The sequence below is a fragment of the Aptenodytes patagonicus genome, chromosome 12 (genome assembly GCF_965638725.1).
Source record: "Aptenodytes patagonicus chromosome 12, bAptPat1.pri.cur, whole genome shotgun sequence".
Taxonomy (NCBI): domain Eukaryota; kingdom Metazoa; phylum Chordata; class Aves; order Sphenisciformes; family Spheniscidae; genus Aptenodytes; species Aptenodytes patagonicus.
In genome coordinates this window covers 768,696-784,438 of record NC_134960.1, presented here as the reverse complement: position 1 = coordinate 784,438, position 15,743 = coordinate 768,696, and the positions used below count along the sequence as shown (strand labels likewise).

Genomic DNA, 15,743 nt, shown 5'->3' with positions numbered 1-15,743 from the left:
GGGGTCCGGTCGCAGGAGAACGAGGAAAGGGAGGGAGATGGGGTTAACACGCACATTGCTGTACGAGCAGTGCTCCTCCCCGCGCCTCTGAACACCTCCAGATGATGCTCAGGGCAAGCAGATGCAAGGCCTCTAGCTCACCACGTACTTCAAAGCCAGAATGTATTCTTGATGCTATCGATCGGACAGAGCATCGTACCTGCACTCTTTCATGCTGCTTTCCCTTCGGACAGGTACACATTAGCCCTTAATCGGTTATTTCAATGGAGCACTCACCATGTGAGGTGGAGAACAGCAGCTTTCTCCTCCCTAACGCTTGTCTTGTCACCCTTGGCTGGCCCTTCTGGGACAGAAACCATTGATGGGATCTGCTTTGTTCTCCATTCCTGTTGGCTCTTCTTTTATTCACATCCCCTTTGGCCTGAAGTTACAGGCAGTTTCTTCCCTGCGAGTTCTCTCCACAATAATGGCAGCACCCAAATATTTGATGCGAGTGCTGGTTGAAGAGGCTTCAGGCAAACAGCCGCCACTCACCCAAAGCCAGCAGCATCAGTTCTTCAGCACAGTTAAACCCAGGAGCTTCAGGATTTGCTCCAGCCATCCTGCATGGGGGCAGTTACCGCCCCGCAGGCTGCCTTCCCTCCCCCTCACACCCCCTTTCTCCCCAGGTGCGTGGCTCTCCATTCCTACATGGCTCACGGACCAGACGAGCTGGAGCTGCAGAAGGGAGAAGGGGTCCGCGTCTTTGGGAAAGACCACAACGGCTGGCTGCGGGGCATGTCCCTCGTCACGGGGAGAGTGGGGATCTTCCCCAGCAACTACGTCGCTCCCCTCTTCAGGTCTGTTTTTTCTTATGCGAAAAAAACATGCGGAGGGGGGAGCGGGTAACACGTAGGATTTAGGGTCTTCTCATTCCCGCAGAGAAATCACTGCAAGAGATTCCTGCAGTACTAACAAGGGCCAGGGATTCCTCACCTGGGCGGGATAACACCTGGCAGCTCTCACTCCTTTTATTTCTCCGTGTACCGACTCGGCTGCACGCACAACGTGGCAATCGCATCTCCCTCCAACAGCCGGCTGCCACGGCAGGGAGAAGTCAGGGAGCGGAGGGGGCCAGCAGTGTTCCCCTCGGAGGGGGCACACAGGCCAGATGAGTGAACAGCGCAACATCAGCCTTCGTTCACTTGTTTTAAACCTGGGATGTCGACAGAGACATCAGCAGCTTCTCCCACAGCTGTTTAATTCAGTCCAGGAGCTTTGGCAGAGACCTGTAGGTGACACAGCCAGCACATTTTGATGAGTTAGTCTGGGAGCCAGGATGAACGGCAGCGTGTCTGTGCTCGGACTCGCCTTTATTCCTTTTGGATGACTCCAGTCTTTTTTTTTTTTTCCTGCCAGAAGGGAAACCACAAGCTGAAGGCTCTTTTAGAGTCAAAATACTGTCTTTAGAGCAGGCATTTAAGCACTGGACACCATTGATCTAACTAGACAAACAGGCATTAGAAAGAGCAATAATTAAAATATACAATTTAGGAGAGAAAAAAAGATTGCTGTGCCCTTAGTTCCCCTGAGATACTCTCAGGTTAGGCAGAGAAACGAAGAACAGCTTAGAAATGTAGTGCTCTGCTTCTGCAAATAGAAAGTGGGGATAAGTCAGGACACCTCTCCCAGGACTGCGATTTCGTTAATTGGAGCAGGGTTTCCATGGCTGGAAACTCACTGCGATGGTCCAGCCCCGTCTGCAGGAGCGGGGAGCTCTGCTCGGGGGGGCAGCTGCGGCCCGCGGGGATCGCCTCCACGCACACCCACCTGCCCGTGCCTCTGCGCAGGGTTAAAGGACTGCACCGAGGGAAGATCAGGGGCACCTCAGCCTCTGCTTCCCTGAAAGTCTTCTAGCAGCACATCAAAAATTCACCTTACACTCCCAGATACTCCCGCTGCCATTTGGTTTCTCCCCCCCTCACTTCTCTTTCCCTGCTTATGCTTTATTCTGCCAAATCGCTCGGTTCAGACCAGAGGTCCCAGTGCTGCTTTCACCCCAGCACTGCCCCCCCTGCACCCTCCCCACCTTCAAAAGCGCTGGTGATTAGTCTTTGTCTCTCCAGCTCATTTCTTCACCATATAGCCTCCGATGACACCATGGCCCCACCTCACCGATAAACAGAGCAAAGAAATAATCGAGAGCACAGCCCAGTCACCCTAAATAGCCTCATAAAGCACTTCAACCATAAGCGCTGGTTCTGGAGTTGCTATTCTATCCTCCTTAGGAAATTTCTTTATGATAAATTGATGCCCGAGTTATTTGATGAATCACTGCTCAGTTATTAAACCATGAATCATTCCTCCACACACACCCCCAAAAAGGTAAAGAAGAATCAGAGGAATGGGTTTTCCTTCCGTTAAGGATTTAGCAAAAGGACCTCATCGTGGCCCACTCTCTCAAGGAATTTGAAGCGATATTTGGCTAGTGTGCTGGTGGGGAAGGTTGACAGGGCTTTGGCAATTTAGTGGCTTCAGGTGAAAACACGAAGATGACCTCCCTAGGAAAGGCAGGGGGGGAGGATAATCCAAAGTAGGTGCTGTGCACCAGAGACCAAACAGCAGTGGGGAAGCTGGACCCAAACGACAGGAGCACAAATACTGCCTCTGCCCGGTCCTTACGGACCTGCCCTGCCCCTGCGCTGAGAGATGCCTCTTACAGCTCAGGCTGAAGGTGCCATCCAGCAGGGAAGGGGTAGGATAGGGGCAAATTACAGAGGGAGGGCTGGTGTCTGGAGGTCCCTTTTGAAATGCCATGGGGTTACTGTAATGAATCCTAACGCTATTTGGGAATAATTTCTTATAAATCAGGTGCAAAAAGATGAAATCCTTCATTATAATGGAATCAGAAACCTGAACTAGCTGTATCGTCCATAGTGTTTCCTACCAAAGCCCTGACTTGGGAGCAGTGCAGGCGCATTAAAACCATCAAGTTTCCTCCTGGGCAAACTCCTGCCTTCCTTACAAAACCCCAAGTCTAGTCTGAGCTTATTTTCTTTTCCTTTTCAAACAGGAAATCTAGTCTCTCTGATTCGAAGATGCCTTCCCTGTACACCTCATGGACGCTGTCGACCTCCTCACTCTCCTCTCAAGGAAGCATCTCAGAAAACAGCCCGAGACAAAGCAGACCTTTGAAACCGGCACTGCTGCCTGTGCCTGTCACCTCAGCCGTGAGGACCACGGCCGCGGCGGCCCCAGGACAGGCATCGTTGCGGCGCGGACGCGGCAGCACAAGGAAGAGTAAGTGCTTAGGGGGGGTCTCTGGGAGGGAGAAGCCAGACGCATCTCCCCCAAACCATACTGGCTGCCTGCAGTCGGCACCAGAGCCATTAAAAAAAAAAAAAAAAAAAAAAAAAAAAAAAAAAGAGAAATGCACATTACCAGAACGGCAGCTCTTCCGAGTGGTCCCCGCCAGGGCTGGGGTCCAGCGTCAGGCTAAGCACAACACGAGCAGAGACCGGCCGTTCCCCGGGGCACTCACAGCATCTCCTCTCACCCACAGGCGAGCTGGGGGGGCGGGCAGGCATCCCCGGCTGACACACCAGGTTTGCAGACATGGAGTGACCACGCTGTCATGCAACTGCATCCCCCTTGTGAAACGGGCTCTTGAGAAGGGTCTTTCCAAGGGGTCTCGTTACAGTCAGGCTGCAGCGCTGAGGACAGGCAGCGTTATCCTGCCGCTGGGCAAGGGGCTGCACGTGAAGGAAAATGTGGTTTGCTAGGTTGAGTGTAGCAAAGCCTGCCCCAGCCTCTGTGGATTAACCCTCCAGGCTGGCAGGGGAGGGGGGTGAAATGCCCAGGGCGGTTAATCCCCTGCAAAGGCAGAAACGCAGGGCAGGGGGCAATGCCAGCTGGCTCACCCATACCAACCGGCGCCGTGCCAGAGAGTGGCACAGCTCGCTTCTGGGGGAGCAGCTGATGACCGTGTCCTCAACAGGCACGTGAACGTGGCTCAAAAACCAAAAACATTTCAACAATAGAGTAAGGGAGGCCATTAGACATAAGAGTGTCCTTATGTGGCACACAAAGAAAATGAAATACAAACTCCAGCAAGATAAACGTGAACTGTACCAAGACAATATTATCAGTCTCTAAAAGGGACTTCTGTAGTGATCTTGGAAAATGTAAATCAGCAAATCCAACCTTTGAAATCCACAACACCCAGCAACAGGGCGCTAAAACAGTAGCTGAAACGTCAATACACAGATACAGGGAGAAATAATCCCTAATTATACACGCACAACCTTGGGCCCTAAATTAGCTTTTGTCACCCTGGAGAGAGGTTTTGGAATTGTCACAGACGGCCTTGAGAGCTCCAACTCCATACTCAGAAGCAATTTTAAAAAGAGTTAATTTAGAGTATTATTAGGAATTATTAAGAAAGGAACTCAGAACAAGAGAGTAAAACTCAGCTGTGCCATTGGGGGAGTTTTGGCAAACTCATATCCTGAACACTTCATGTATTTCTGGTAACTCAAAAAGAATATAGTAAAATCAGGAAAAATATGCAGGAGGATGATCAAGAGAATAGAATAACTTCTATTTCAGGAGAAAAAAATTTCAGCTTGGAAATATCTGAGATGTATAAAATCATGAATAACCTGAAGGTGAGAAAGGATGCTACACAAAAAAAAAAAGAAGCAGGAGTTACCCGGTGAAATTGTGAAGTCAAAAGCCTTGATGTAGCAGAGAGCTAGAGGGAAAAAGCCTCTATATCATCTCTATTTTTCTTCTCCTCCTTTGCAAAGATCCAATACGTGCTTCTCACTTGCACATCCCCGGGGCTGTAGGAAATACCCCTCCCAAGGACGGAGGGCAGGGAGAGGGAGCCTTAGTGAACACCTCCCAGGCAGAGGAGCCCGGGGTCCCACACCACTGGCTGTCCTCAGCTGTGATTATTTTGGTAATTTTAGTTTTTTGACTCCGCACAGAAAAACTCTTTGTGAAGGCTTAGCAGATCTCAGTTGGTTATACTCTTTCCAACGAGGCTGGCAAGGTTTATCTTCAGCCCATACATGCTGCTTTGGAGTACATTTCCAAGTGTATTTGGGCAACTAAGTGGTGTATTCTCCCATGCTTGCAGGCGGAGCTGCTGCTGGAGGCAGGCACTGCCCCTGGCAGGGGGGAGGCGCGTTTGCAAGGGCCACTGTCAGTGTTTTTAGACTCGAAATTGGATTTATCTTAAGAGAGTTGTTTTACTGTAAACGACTCATTCCCCTGTGGTGGCTCTGTTTAAAAAAAAAAAAACAAACATCTTGTGAATAGCAAGAAACTGCAGAAACTGCAGAAGAAATAAAGTGTGTGACTTCCCACACCACAGGCAGGAAAGCAGCTACGGGATGGAGCAGCCAAAAAGGAACAACAAACAGCACAGGACGGCGAGGGCTGGAGGGAGGGCTCAGGAGCAGGGCTCCTGCTGGCGGTTCGTACCTTCGGCAAAGAAACAATGGGGAGGGGGCAGAGAGCACCCCGGGCCCCGTGAGGACCCCATCACGGGAGGTGTTCCCCAGGGTCTCTCTTGGGAGGTTTCTGCTCAGGGGGGTGATTTCTGCTCCCCAGCAGTGTCTGGTCCTACTCGCTCATCATGGTGCTTCCCCCACGCAGCCCCGCTGCCACCACTCCTTGCCACGGGAGCAGGGCAGGAAAATCCAACCACGTCGTGCTGACGCTGTGCAACCTGGTGTTACGGGTTAACGCACCAAGCGTTTGCACCAAGAGCATTTGCAGTCCAGGAGAAGGCAGGGCAAGCTCTCAGAAACCAGATCGGTCCTATCCAAGACAGAAAAATTTCTGTGGCATGAGTTGTGCAAATACATGGGGATTGAGGGTTTTGGTTTGTTGGCCTTGCCAGTGTCCAGCAGAGCGGCTGCCTGCCGAGGCAAGGCTACGGAGGCAGACGGCTTTACTGCACACCACTCCCAGTGCACGGAGGTAGGTGCGTGGCAATCCCTGGGAGCTACGACCCCACAGCATCCCTGCGAATGGGGCTGTTAGTGCAGGGCTGTAACCACTGCTCACTTCTGCCTCTCTGTTTTGTCTGTACCATTTTGGATTCCTGCTGACTTACCTCCTTCCAATGGTTCTTGCTCCCCAGATGGATCCCTGCAGAGGCCGGGGCAGGCGGGGACCCCCGTGCAGGTTGCCGGCTCCCTCAGGCGTCCTCCCACGGCTGCAGCACGACCTCAGCAGTTTCAGCTTTATCAGAACATCAGCCCCCAGCCGCACAGCATCCCTCCTGGAGCTGGCACGGCCGAGGCAGGAACAAGGCCAAACTTCTCCCACGATGCTTCACCGGCGCTTGTGGTCAGAGGAGGGGAAAGCAGAACTCCCTCTGTGTGCAGCTCGGTGATCCTGGATGCCAAAGACCCTCCAGCAAAGAGCGAGGCAGCTCCAAAGCCACCTGCATCAGCCCCGCCATCCATTCTGGTGAAACCAGACACCTCCCGCAACAGCACCGAAAAGGTACGGCCAGCGGTTACCTGCTGCTTCAGAGGGTCCCCCCAATCCTCTTGGGACTGGCATTCAGCGTCAGCCCAATACTGACCGGGGCCAAATCCCTTGAGGGCTTCACTCCACTCTCGACAGGTTTTCTTCTGATAGAAGTCACTGGGATTGGTACCTGCATTAAGAAATCAGATATTTGTGTTGCAGAGTCTGCTGTTCAGATTAAGCCCTTTAGAAAGGCAAGATGCTGCATGGACTCTTTCAGTATAAACCAATGTTCAGTCATGATCAAATCTTGAGACTTTTCTGAGGTCTTAAATCAGGCAAGAATCCCACTGAGGTCCTTGAGAATTTGGGAGCGAATGAGCAAATGCCACAGACCTGGCTGTTAGACTGTATGTCAGGCTGGTCTCTACAGAGCTTCCCCCATCTCCCCTGCATTGCTTTGGCTGAGCCATTTGGAAAGGAAATTCCTTTCCCCTCTGGCAGCCAGAGGGGAATTTCATAAAGATAAAATAATTCTGCAAATTGTCCTAGTAATGACTTTTCCTTCCCGTGGCACCCAAAGAGTAAATTGCTCCATGAGTCCCAGAAAGCCCAACCAACCTTGGAGTTCCCAGGAGGAACATCATCAGCTGGAGAGAAACCACAGGCTCTCCGTGAGGGGTACGGCAGGACAGGCCACCGTCTGTCCTCGTGTCGTGCTGCCACCTGGTCCTCCCCTCCGCTCTCTCCCACTAACTCGGGTGATGGCTCTCTGGACCGACTCTCCTAGGTCTCTGTGATAGCTGATGGCACTGCCAGCTGCACCACGCTGTGCCATTCCCTGGTGCTCTCTTCCACCTGCTATAAGCTGCACATCACACTGGGCTTCTCCACAGGCATCCTCTGCCCCTGGGAAGGAGCCAGCCGCCCCCTCAGCTCACCCTCCCGGTTCTCCAGGGCAGATCCCAGCAAGGAGGGCAGGTGGCTGCTCTTCCCACTGTGACTCTGGTCCCCTTCTCATTGCAGCAAGTGAAGACAGTGAGGTTCCAGAACCACAGCCCCCCGCCCCCCAAGCGGCACAGCCTGCAGCCCTCCCCGAGCCTGCCACGCAGCAAGACGGAGCCGGCGGCTGCGGTGGAGGCTCTCCTGCCAGAAGCCAGCCTGCCGGGCCCCGAGCTGGCGGTGCTCTACTCGCCCAGGACCAGCTCCAGCCCCCTGCACCAGCGACGGGCGCTGCACCCGAAGGCGCTGTCGCTGGACCTCTCCAGGCAGCTGACCTTCCCTGTCAAGAAGAACTACAGCAGCATTTCTGCAAACTGACAGGGTAACTCCTCCGCTTGCTTTCCCTCACGCGCCTGCTCCTCTCCTCCCTCCTGCGAGGGGCGAGCACCCCAGACCCCACACCAGCCTGCCGCCTCCACCGCTCTCCCTCCCGTGGCAAGGGGCAGGTATTCCCCATGTCCCTGCACCTCCACGCCGCCAGCACCCTCAGGACCTGCAAGTCTGAGGCTTGCAGAGAACAGGGGGAGATCCCAAAGGAGCGGGATGGGACAGGACAACATCTGTCCTGGCACAGGAGAGGCCTGGCCTGGCCCCTGCTGTGCTGAGCGCGACTGGAGAAGCCCCACTGCCCCGGGGCTGCTGTGAGAGACGTGAACGGTGTTTGTGGCATCCACAAAACTGATGTTCTTTGGTGTCGTGTAAGGCTGCCTGTAAGGTACCGGAGAAGGAGCGGGAGGGGGAAGAAAGCGTGCAGGTATCAGAATTAGTTAAGCTTGTTTTGATCTCCTCACTGCTGCAGGAAAGCCCACAGAGATCAAAACACTGGTTCATTACCTTCCTGCTTCTGCCAGATAAAGAAACCATAAATCAAAATCAGTCAGTTCCTAGCTGATGGTTCGTGTTGCCTTTTGAGGGGGATTCACTCAGATTTTTTGTTAGGTTGGTTGCTTGCTTGCTTTTCTGTTTTGTTTTAGTCCAGGAGTTTTAACACAGAATACAGTTTAAAAGGTGATTTGGAGAGGAAAGAGACAATGGAAAGGGATGTGCCATTGCCACAGTCACTTAGACTCTGCAGACAGGGGTATTGAATCTTGCTTCTCCTCATTGCTTGGTTTCCTCTAATTACCTGTCAGGTACCTCCTAGCGGTCCACGAGCTCACTCCAACTCCTTCCCACCACCCACCTATTCAGATACTGCTTTTGTAAATATCCTAAGTGGAATTCATGGGTTTAAGTCTACATTAAGATGCATGAAACATTGCCTACATAATAGAAAGCAGAATTCAGCATTCACCATGCCACAGACCACCCCTCTGCCACAGCAGCACCAGCTCCAGTTTTCAGCTGACCCCATTTCAAGTATCCTCCTGTGCATCCACAGAAAAGCAGGCACAGCCAGAGAGCTGTGCCCAGTTCACCAGCTGGGACTGCTCTCCAGCAAACCCGTGCACAACAGCTTTTGTTTTTCATACTTTGTTTTTGTTGCTGGTTTATAGACCAGCAATTCCCATCCTAGCCACAACCACCGACCGCTAGATCTCCTAACAGCGGTAGCTGTGCTTCATCCAAAACTGCTGTAAAATCACATCCTTGGTTAATTGCATACAAAACCCATGAAATTAACTCCACTGGTCAATGGAAACTCTCCGAGGTACTGGCACAGCCTCAGAGAAGGACGTTTTCTTCTGGAACTAAGAAAAGGGAATGGATAAAATCATTTACTAGTCTACAGCACCTGTTCTTTTACTCTTTCAGACTTTTTCTGTTTGTGGAGCAGGAAGCTGGCATCTGCCTGCAGGGATTTTCAGTAGCACAGAAACCACCAATGGCACAGATAAGTTCTTCACCTTGTGCTCTCTGTCACTAAGCTCCTGTAGAAAAATCCTGACAAACTGAAAACGTGCAGTTTTCCCAGGTATAAAAGGTGGCGCAAGCTGCAAATAAGAGGGTGAACATGACTCTCAGCAATGCCACCTCAAAGACAGTTGAACATCTCAGAGAAGACATGGCAGTTCTTTGCTGAAGACTCCTCTCATCCCTTTAAAACTAAACCAGAAAACCTCATAAGCTGACTCTATAACCAAGAACACCTCCACTTCTCCCAAGCACATTCAGAAATAAATAGAATTGCATTAGGTATGCCCAGACCAGCTCAGGTAGTAATTTATAAGTGTTGGTTTGGATGGGAAGGAGGGGCTGCCTGCTCACGCCTGGCTCCAGATGTGATCACTTACTGCATGCTAATGAGAGGATAGACAGCTTGGTATGACCTGATCTGTAATCTGCTGACGAAGCATCTAATGCATTTCAACAGCTGACCTCCCATGAGACTCACAGAAGATGGTGGCATGGGTGGTTGGAGCTACACGAGAATTAATTATGCAGATGGAAATGCTGGCAGAGGAGGAGGAATAGGAAACGTGAAGCCCAGTTGAATACTTGGCAGGGATGGTGTGTGTAGGTGTTGTGGTTTAACCCCAGCCAGCAACTAAGCCCCACCCAGCCGCTCGCTCACTCCCCCCCGGTGGGATGGGGGAGAGAATCCGATGAGTAAAAGTGAGAAATCTCGTGGGCTGAGATAAAGACAGGTTAACAGGTAAAGCAAAAGCCGCACGCACAAGCAAAGCAAAACAAGGGATCCATTCACTCCTTCCCATGGGCAGGCAGGTGTTCAGCCATCTCCAGGAAAGCAGGGCTCCATCACATGTAACGGTGACTTGGGAAGACAAACGCCATCGCTCCGAATGTCCCCCCTTCCTTCTTCTTCCCCCAGCTTTATATGCTGAGCATGATGCCATATGGTGTGGGATGTCCCTTGGGTCAGTTGGGGTCAGCTGTCCCGGCTGTGTCCCCTCCCAACTTCTTGTGCCCCCCCAGCCTGCTCACTGGTGGAGTGGGGTGAGGAGCAGAAAGGGCCTTGACTGTGTGTCAGCACTGCTCAGCAGTAACAAAAACATCCCTGTATTGTCAATGCTGTTTCCAGCACAAATCCAAAACATCGCCTCATACTAGCTACTATGGAGAAAATTAACTCTACCCCAGTAGGGAAGGAAGGGAAACTTCTGCATTTTACTGGCCCCCAAAACCAGTGTCCTCATCTCATGCCAATATAACAGAGCCAAGGTCTAACGGGGCTGCCTTGGTCGTAGTGTTTCCCAAGCAGGGTGACGCGGCTGGGAGCAGGCTGGGCTGTGCTCTGGGAAGGGGGACAGGCCGATCCCTGCGCACGCACCGCCACTGATGCAGATCCCGAGGTTTTACACTCTACAGCGAGGGGCAGCCGCGAGCCCCCCGGCTCCAGCAGAGCTCAGTGTCCCCAGAGAGCCGGGAACGAGATGATGAACCAGGGACTCTGCAGTGGTGCCAATCGAAGATCTTCCCTTGTTATCGGCAATTAACCCTGCCCTGCAAGACCCCGGTGCCTGTTGAGTCAGGAGCTCAGAAGGAGCATTCCTCGAGACCAGGGAGCACATCAATAACTGCTGATGCTCAGGAGGGAGCTCACTGCCATCTGCATGCAGAGAGGCATTTGAAGATGAGGGGCAAAAAGAAAACAACGAACCATAACTCACCGGGGGCTTCAGACAGATGTACATTGAAGTCAGTCACCTTGTAAATTTAATCTACAAGTGGGGCAGGTTTTCCCACGAGAGGCAGGCGTGCAAGGCCAGGCAGCAAGGAAGAATTTGAAGTTCAGTTTGGGGCTGCAGAATGAAAAGCTCAGAGCAACAGACAGAAGTGACTGCAGCTCTGTTTCTCACGCCTCAGTCCTGCCACCAAAGCCCAGATACGAGGAAAGACAGCACCTCCTTTGGCCCGATTTATCAGATGCGCTAAGTTTCAGGGGACACCAAAAGCATCAAGAAAAGCCAGAGGTGCTCAGCATGCCTTAAGACTTAACAAGCCATAAAGTCTTTCTGCACATCTGGGCTCACAACAGCCAGATACCACTCACATTATCAGTTCAGAATATTGCCTTTCATGGAACAAAACCACCCTTTTATATCAAGATAAACAGCAATAAGGTTTCACAGCAGTCATGCACACAGGGAAGTCTGCAAAAGCATTCAGCCCATTACATGATATTGAAGTCAGACAAATACACTAAAAAGCACCACAAATCTCTCCTGGACTTGGCCCTTAACCCGCTGCGTTATGACAACAAGTGACAGCATTGGGCTGATGGGGACAGAGAAAGCTCTGACACTCGTGCATACACACGCAGTCACGGGCAGCGGCAAGGAAAGGAAGCACTGACAGCGAAATTGGTGCTTTGGTAAAAGAGCAGGCAGCTATTTTGGGATAGATCTCTCAGTTTCTTGCATAGGATATTTCAGTGCTTTGATGCTATGGTGATAAGTGCCCTAAATATATTCAAAACATGTAGGGAGAGAGAACTGAAAACAAGACATTTTAAAGCAACAGCTCTAATAAGCATCTTGTTCCCGTAGACATACCTGCCCGCTGGTTTCATACTGCAACCCACTGGGCAAAATTGCCAAGTCCTCCTCACCTTCTCCACTCCTCCCCTGGCAACACCTAGGAGGAAGCATCTGGAATGCATTTTTTACTGAGGAACATCCCAAGGAAGAGGGACTAGAACTCAGACCTTTTTCTTCCAAAAGCCCAGGCTAAAGCAGAACCACCTGGAGCTTTGTCACGAGCCCTGAGCCAGGCAGTGCCCAACAAGTGGCCCTCGTCTACACGGAGAAGCCAATCATGCTGGGGAAGACATCGACTGGGTCTGTCGGGGAGCAATTCTCTAAGTGCACCAGACTAAAAACATCTGTTCCGGAGCAGTTACTCCAACCACCTTTACTCTGCAAGCAGAATCACCACACTGGGTTCTTGGAGCATGAGTAAACTTCACATTTTTTATTTCAGCTTTGGGCTGCTGACCTGAAGCACACTGCATCTTCCATGAGGATCTGCGCCAAACCCCTGTCCCTCTCTGGCTGCTGTCATCCTATTTTTTTTTTTTTTAATTGGTTAGCAATGAAAAGGGAGGCATCACAGGTTGGCAGGAGGGTGGTAGCTTTACGTGGAGGTGGGTGAGCTCTTCGAGGGTTTCTGTTCTTTTTTTATATATACATATTTAACTTCCCTCCTGTCTTCCCACCCTCCAGACTCTCTTCAGCCCATGTCCCCAGTGGAGAGAGGTTAGACATCAGCAGTGGGACCCCATTTTGTCATTCCCGAGTTGGCCAGGAGGGCTCACGGGGGAAGGCCACCCCATTCCCCCCCGAGCGATGTCTCCCCTCTGCAGCACTCTCAATGGTACGGAGAGGCTGGTCCGCGCCCTGGCCCTGCTGAACCACCAACTCTGCAGTCTTCTGTTTTACCACAAACCATTACATGAAGCACAGAGTGCAAAGAAAACAACATTAGGAAAAGTAAAATACAATTGCAGGTGTACTGCAGTGTAATGTACTTCTATAATGAAAATATATTGTTCTCTGCTTACCCAGCTGAAGGCGCAGGCTGATCCGGGCTCTGACCACCCAGAGCACTGCGTTTGTCAGCAGAGCGCAGGAAAGGAGCTCTGGAGAAGCGCATAAAGCAGCGCACAGGGACAGAGGGACCATTAACGTACCTCTCGCAAGTTCTTGAATTGGGCTTATTTTCTATCTGCTCGTTTCTTATGATTAGTTAATGAATTGGAGCCCAAATCAGATCATTCATCAGCTCAGCTTTAATTGCCTGCCTAGCCTGGCAGAAACCTTGGAGTGCTTCAGTAAGTAACCTACCCCCCGAGCTTGAACTGCAGTCATGTTTCCTGATAAATTACAAGCAGAGGCAGCAGAGGTAAAAAAACATAACATTAACTAATTCTCTCCATGTCCTTGACGCGGAGGACACCTCCCTGCTCCAGCCAGAAGCAACTTGTCTCAGACACAAAGGGGGATGCAGAGGAGCCTCCCATCCCCGTCCATCCAAGTGCTGGAGCGTTGGGCCCAAAGGGGACTCTCCCACTGCTTGCCACGAGGAAGGTCAAAGTGATGATGTTCAGTCTCAGGAGGGAATTCTGCAAGGCTATTTCAGATGGAATCTGGCTGCTGCATCGCTAGCAGACTACTCTCCTAGGAGCTTGAGAACCATAGCTAGGCTGGGGTCCATAGAAAGTCCCCCAGGATCAGTCCCTGCTCTGTGGTAAAGAGGGTCTAATGATCCCTTGGTCAGAGAACAAGTCATACAAGAGGATGCTGCGGTCACGCAAAGCATTTAGGATCACGTCTGGTTGCGTGCCACCAGAAACTGCATTGCCCACAGCAGGGGACGGCCAGGCTTGAGGCTTCACAGGCTGGATTCGGGCATGGGCAGCTCCAGACACCCACAAAGACGACGGGTGCCAGGGGTAGCTCAGTGACCACGAGACAGACCCTGCCTGGCTGTGATTTCTGTTCATCTTCCAGTTGCTGAGCCTTTGACAGTCGCTCTCAAGAGTTTTTTTCCTACAGCCACGAGGGCTCCTGAAGAGCCCCCCCACCCCTGCAGCTCCTCCACAGCTCGCAGCCAGCCAGCTTCGCCGCCGCAGAGCCTCCGAGCCCTCCCTCGGCCGCAGCACAGCCCGGGAGCGGCAGGAGGGGTGGCCCATCACCCGTCCCTCCTCCGTGCCTAGCACTAGGAAAGAGGAATGCAAACACTGGCCCCAAAACAGTTAAGCTGGGCACTGAGCAGCCCAGGAATGTGTAAGTTCATGTGTACATTTATCATTATTTTAGCAGGTTTATTGATTGCCCAATAGTTATTGCAGTTCATTTGCACAACTACAAGTTTTAAGTGTAACAATAGCTATAGACTTTAAGTTTTTCAGGTTTTATGCCTTAAGTCTCAGTATCTCCCCTGTTTAAAAAGTAACATTTCAAAATACTCATAAAATCAGTGTTTAGAACCCAAAACCGTCCAGGTGAAGCAATGGGGACTTACCAGTGAGGTCAGTGGGAGCTTGCACAAGCTGATCACTCTGTACCCATTTCAAATGGAAAGTTGTGAACGGGATCAGAAACCACTCTGTGGGCTGGCACACAAGATACCTAACGGCGGTCAGGCTGGTGAAGACTATACGTGTAATGAAAGTAGAAAAAAGATCTATTTATACCAAAGTTCCAACCGAAATAAATTTTAAAGGCAGTAGGGATCAACAAAAGGTAATTTACCTTGATCCCCTGCATAACAGACCAGGGAATTTTGTCGTTGTCTTTTTGCACTGAGCCCAGGAAGCATTATCATGAAATGTTACAGCCACGTTACTATAAACGAGAAAACCGAAATGACGATTTTTACATGTATATGTTTAGAAACAGTAGAATATATAATCTTCTCTTATTTGGTGATGGGTGGGAGGAATAAATAAAATACATACATTTAGTTTATTGTTTAGAGACACTTGTACAAATTCAGTCATGCTTAATATTTTTTCCATGATGTGAAGTTCATTTTTTAAAAAGGTTTTTTCAATTTAACATACTATTAGGGAGAAGAAAGAACTCAATAAACAAGAAGATACCCATTTTCTGTTTTGTATTAATCTTCAAGATATTTATTTTGTATTTCTATAACTGAAAAACAATTGTTTAAAAACATTTTAAGTTTTCAGAAGTTTATTTGTCTAAGTTTATAGCACTAATGTTTAGATCTGTAGCCTGTAGATTAATTAAATTAACTGGAGCCAAACGGATTATGGCACCTTATACACTGGAAGTGTAAGTGGCAGAACTGACTTGCAGCATGCGTGCACTACCAAATTAGCTGGCTAGCCTGGTGGGGGTCATCAAGTGGGAAACACAGGTCTTGGTAAAGCTTTCAGCGTCCGACGCGTGCGGTATTCCGTCCCGTGGAAGCAACTGTGTTACCATTAAAACTTTTTGCATGAAAAAACAGGAATGTTTACTTTCACATTCTTATTTTGGGTTGCTGTTTTGCCAGTTGGGAACAAATGGCAAGGAAGAGGAGGGTTACCTGGCGCTGAGGTTGGGAACAAGGGCTTTGCTCTCCGGCTCACCAGCCAGGTTCCAGCTTGAGCTCAGTTTCAGCTGGTCTGAGCTCAAGTTCCTGCTTTCTATTTTTGACACTCTTTGCCCCCAGCAGGAACCTACAAGCAAATAAAACGATAATATTTAGCATTACTTGACTTCTCCCCCCCCCCCCTTTTTAAAGTGCTTTGAAATCTCTGGCCAAGAGGAGAGCACAGCGCTTTACTCCATTTTATGTGGTTAGAAGCGAGTCCCAGGAGGCGGGGACAGTCAGAGCGCAGGGACGGGACCCTGGTCCTG

The 15,743-nt window shown here is 50.6% G+C and overlaps 1 protein-coding gene across 7 annotated transcripts in view; it reads left to right on the top strand.

The window, feature by feature from the left end:
- SH3RF2 (SH3 domain containing ring finger 2) overlaps positions 1–15,354 on the top strand; it is a 51,268-nt gene extending 35,914 nt beyond the window's left edge. For 4 of the 7 annotated variants that reach the window (XM_076349823.1, XM_076349819.1, XM_076349820.1 and 1 more), the window contains 4 exons: positions 669–839; positions 3,053–3,279; positions 6,134–6,501; positions 7,495–15,354. In XM_076349823.1, coding sequence (XP_076205938.1) covers positions 669–839; positions 3,053–3,279; positions 6,134–6,501; positions 7,495–7,788 — 1,060 coding nt within the window. In that variant the 3' untranslated portion in view covers positions 7,789–15,354. The remainder of the gene's footprint in view (positions 1–668; positions 840–3,052; positions 3,280–6,133; positions 6,502–7,494) is intronic. The other 3 variants (XR_012996344.1, XR_012996345.1, XM_076349822.1) reach the window with 3 other exon arrangements.
- The last annotated feature ends 389 nt before the right edge of the window (positions 15,355–15,743 follow it).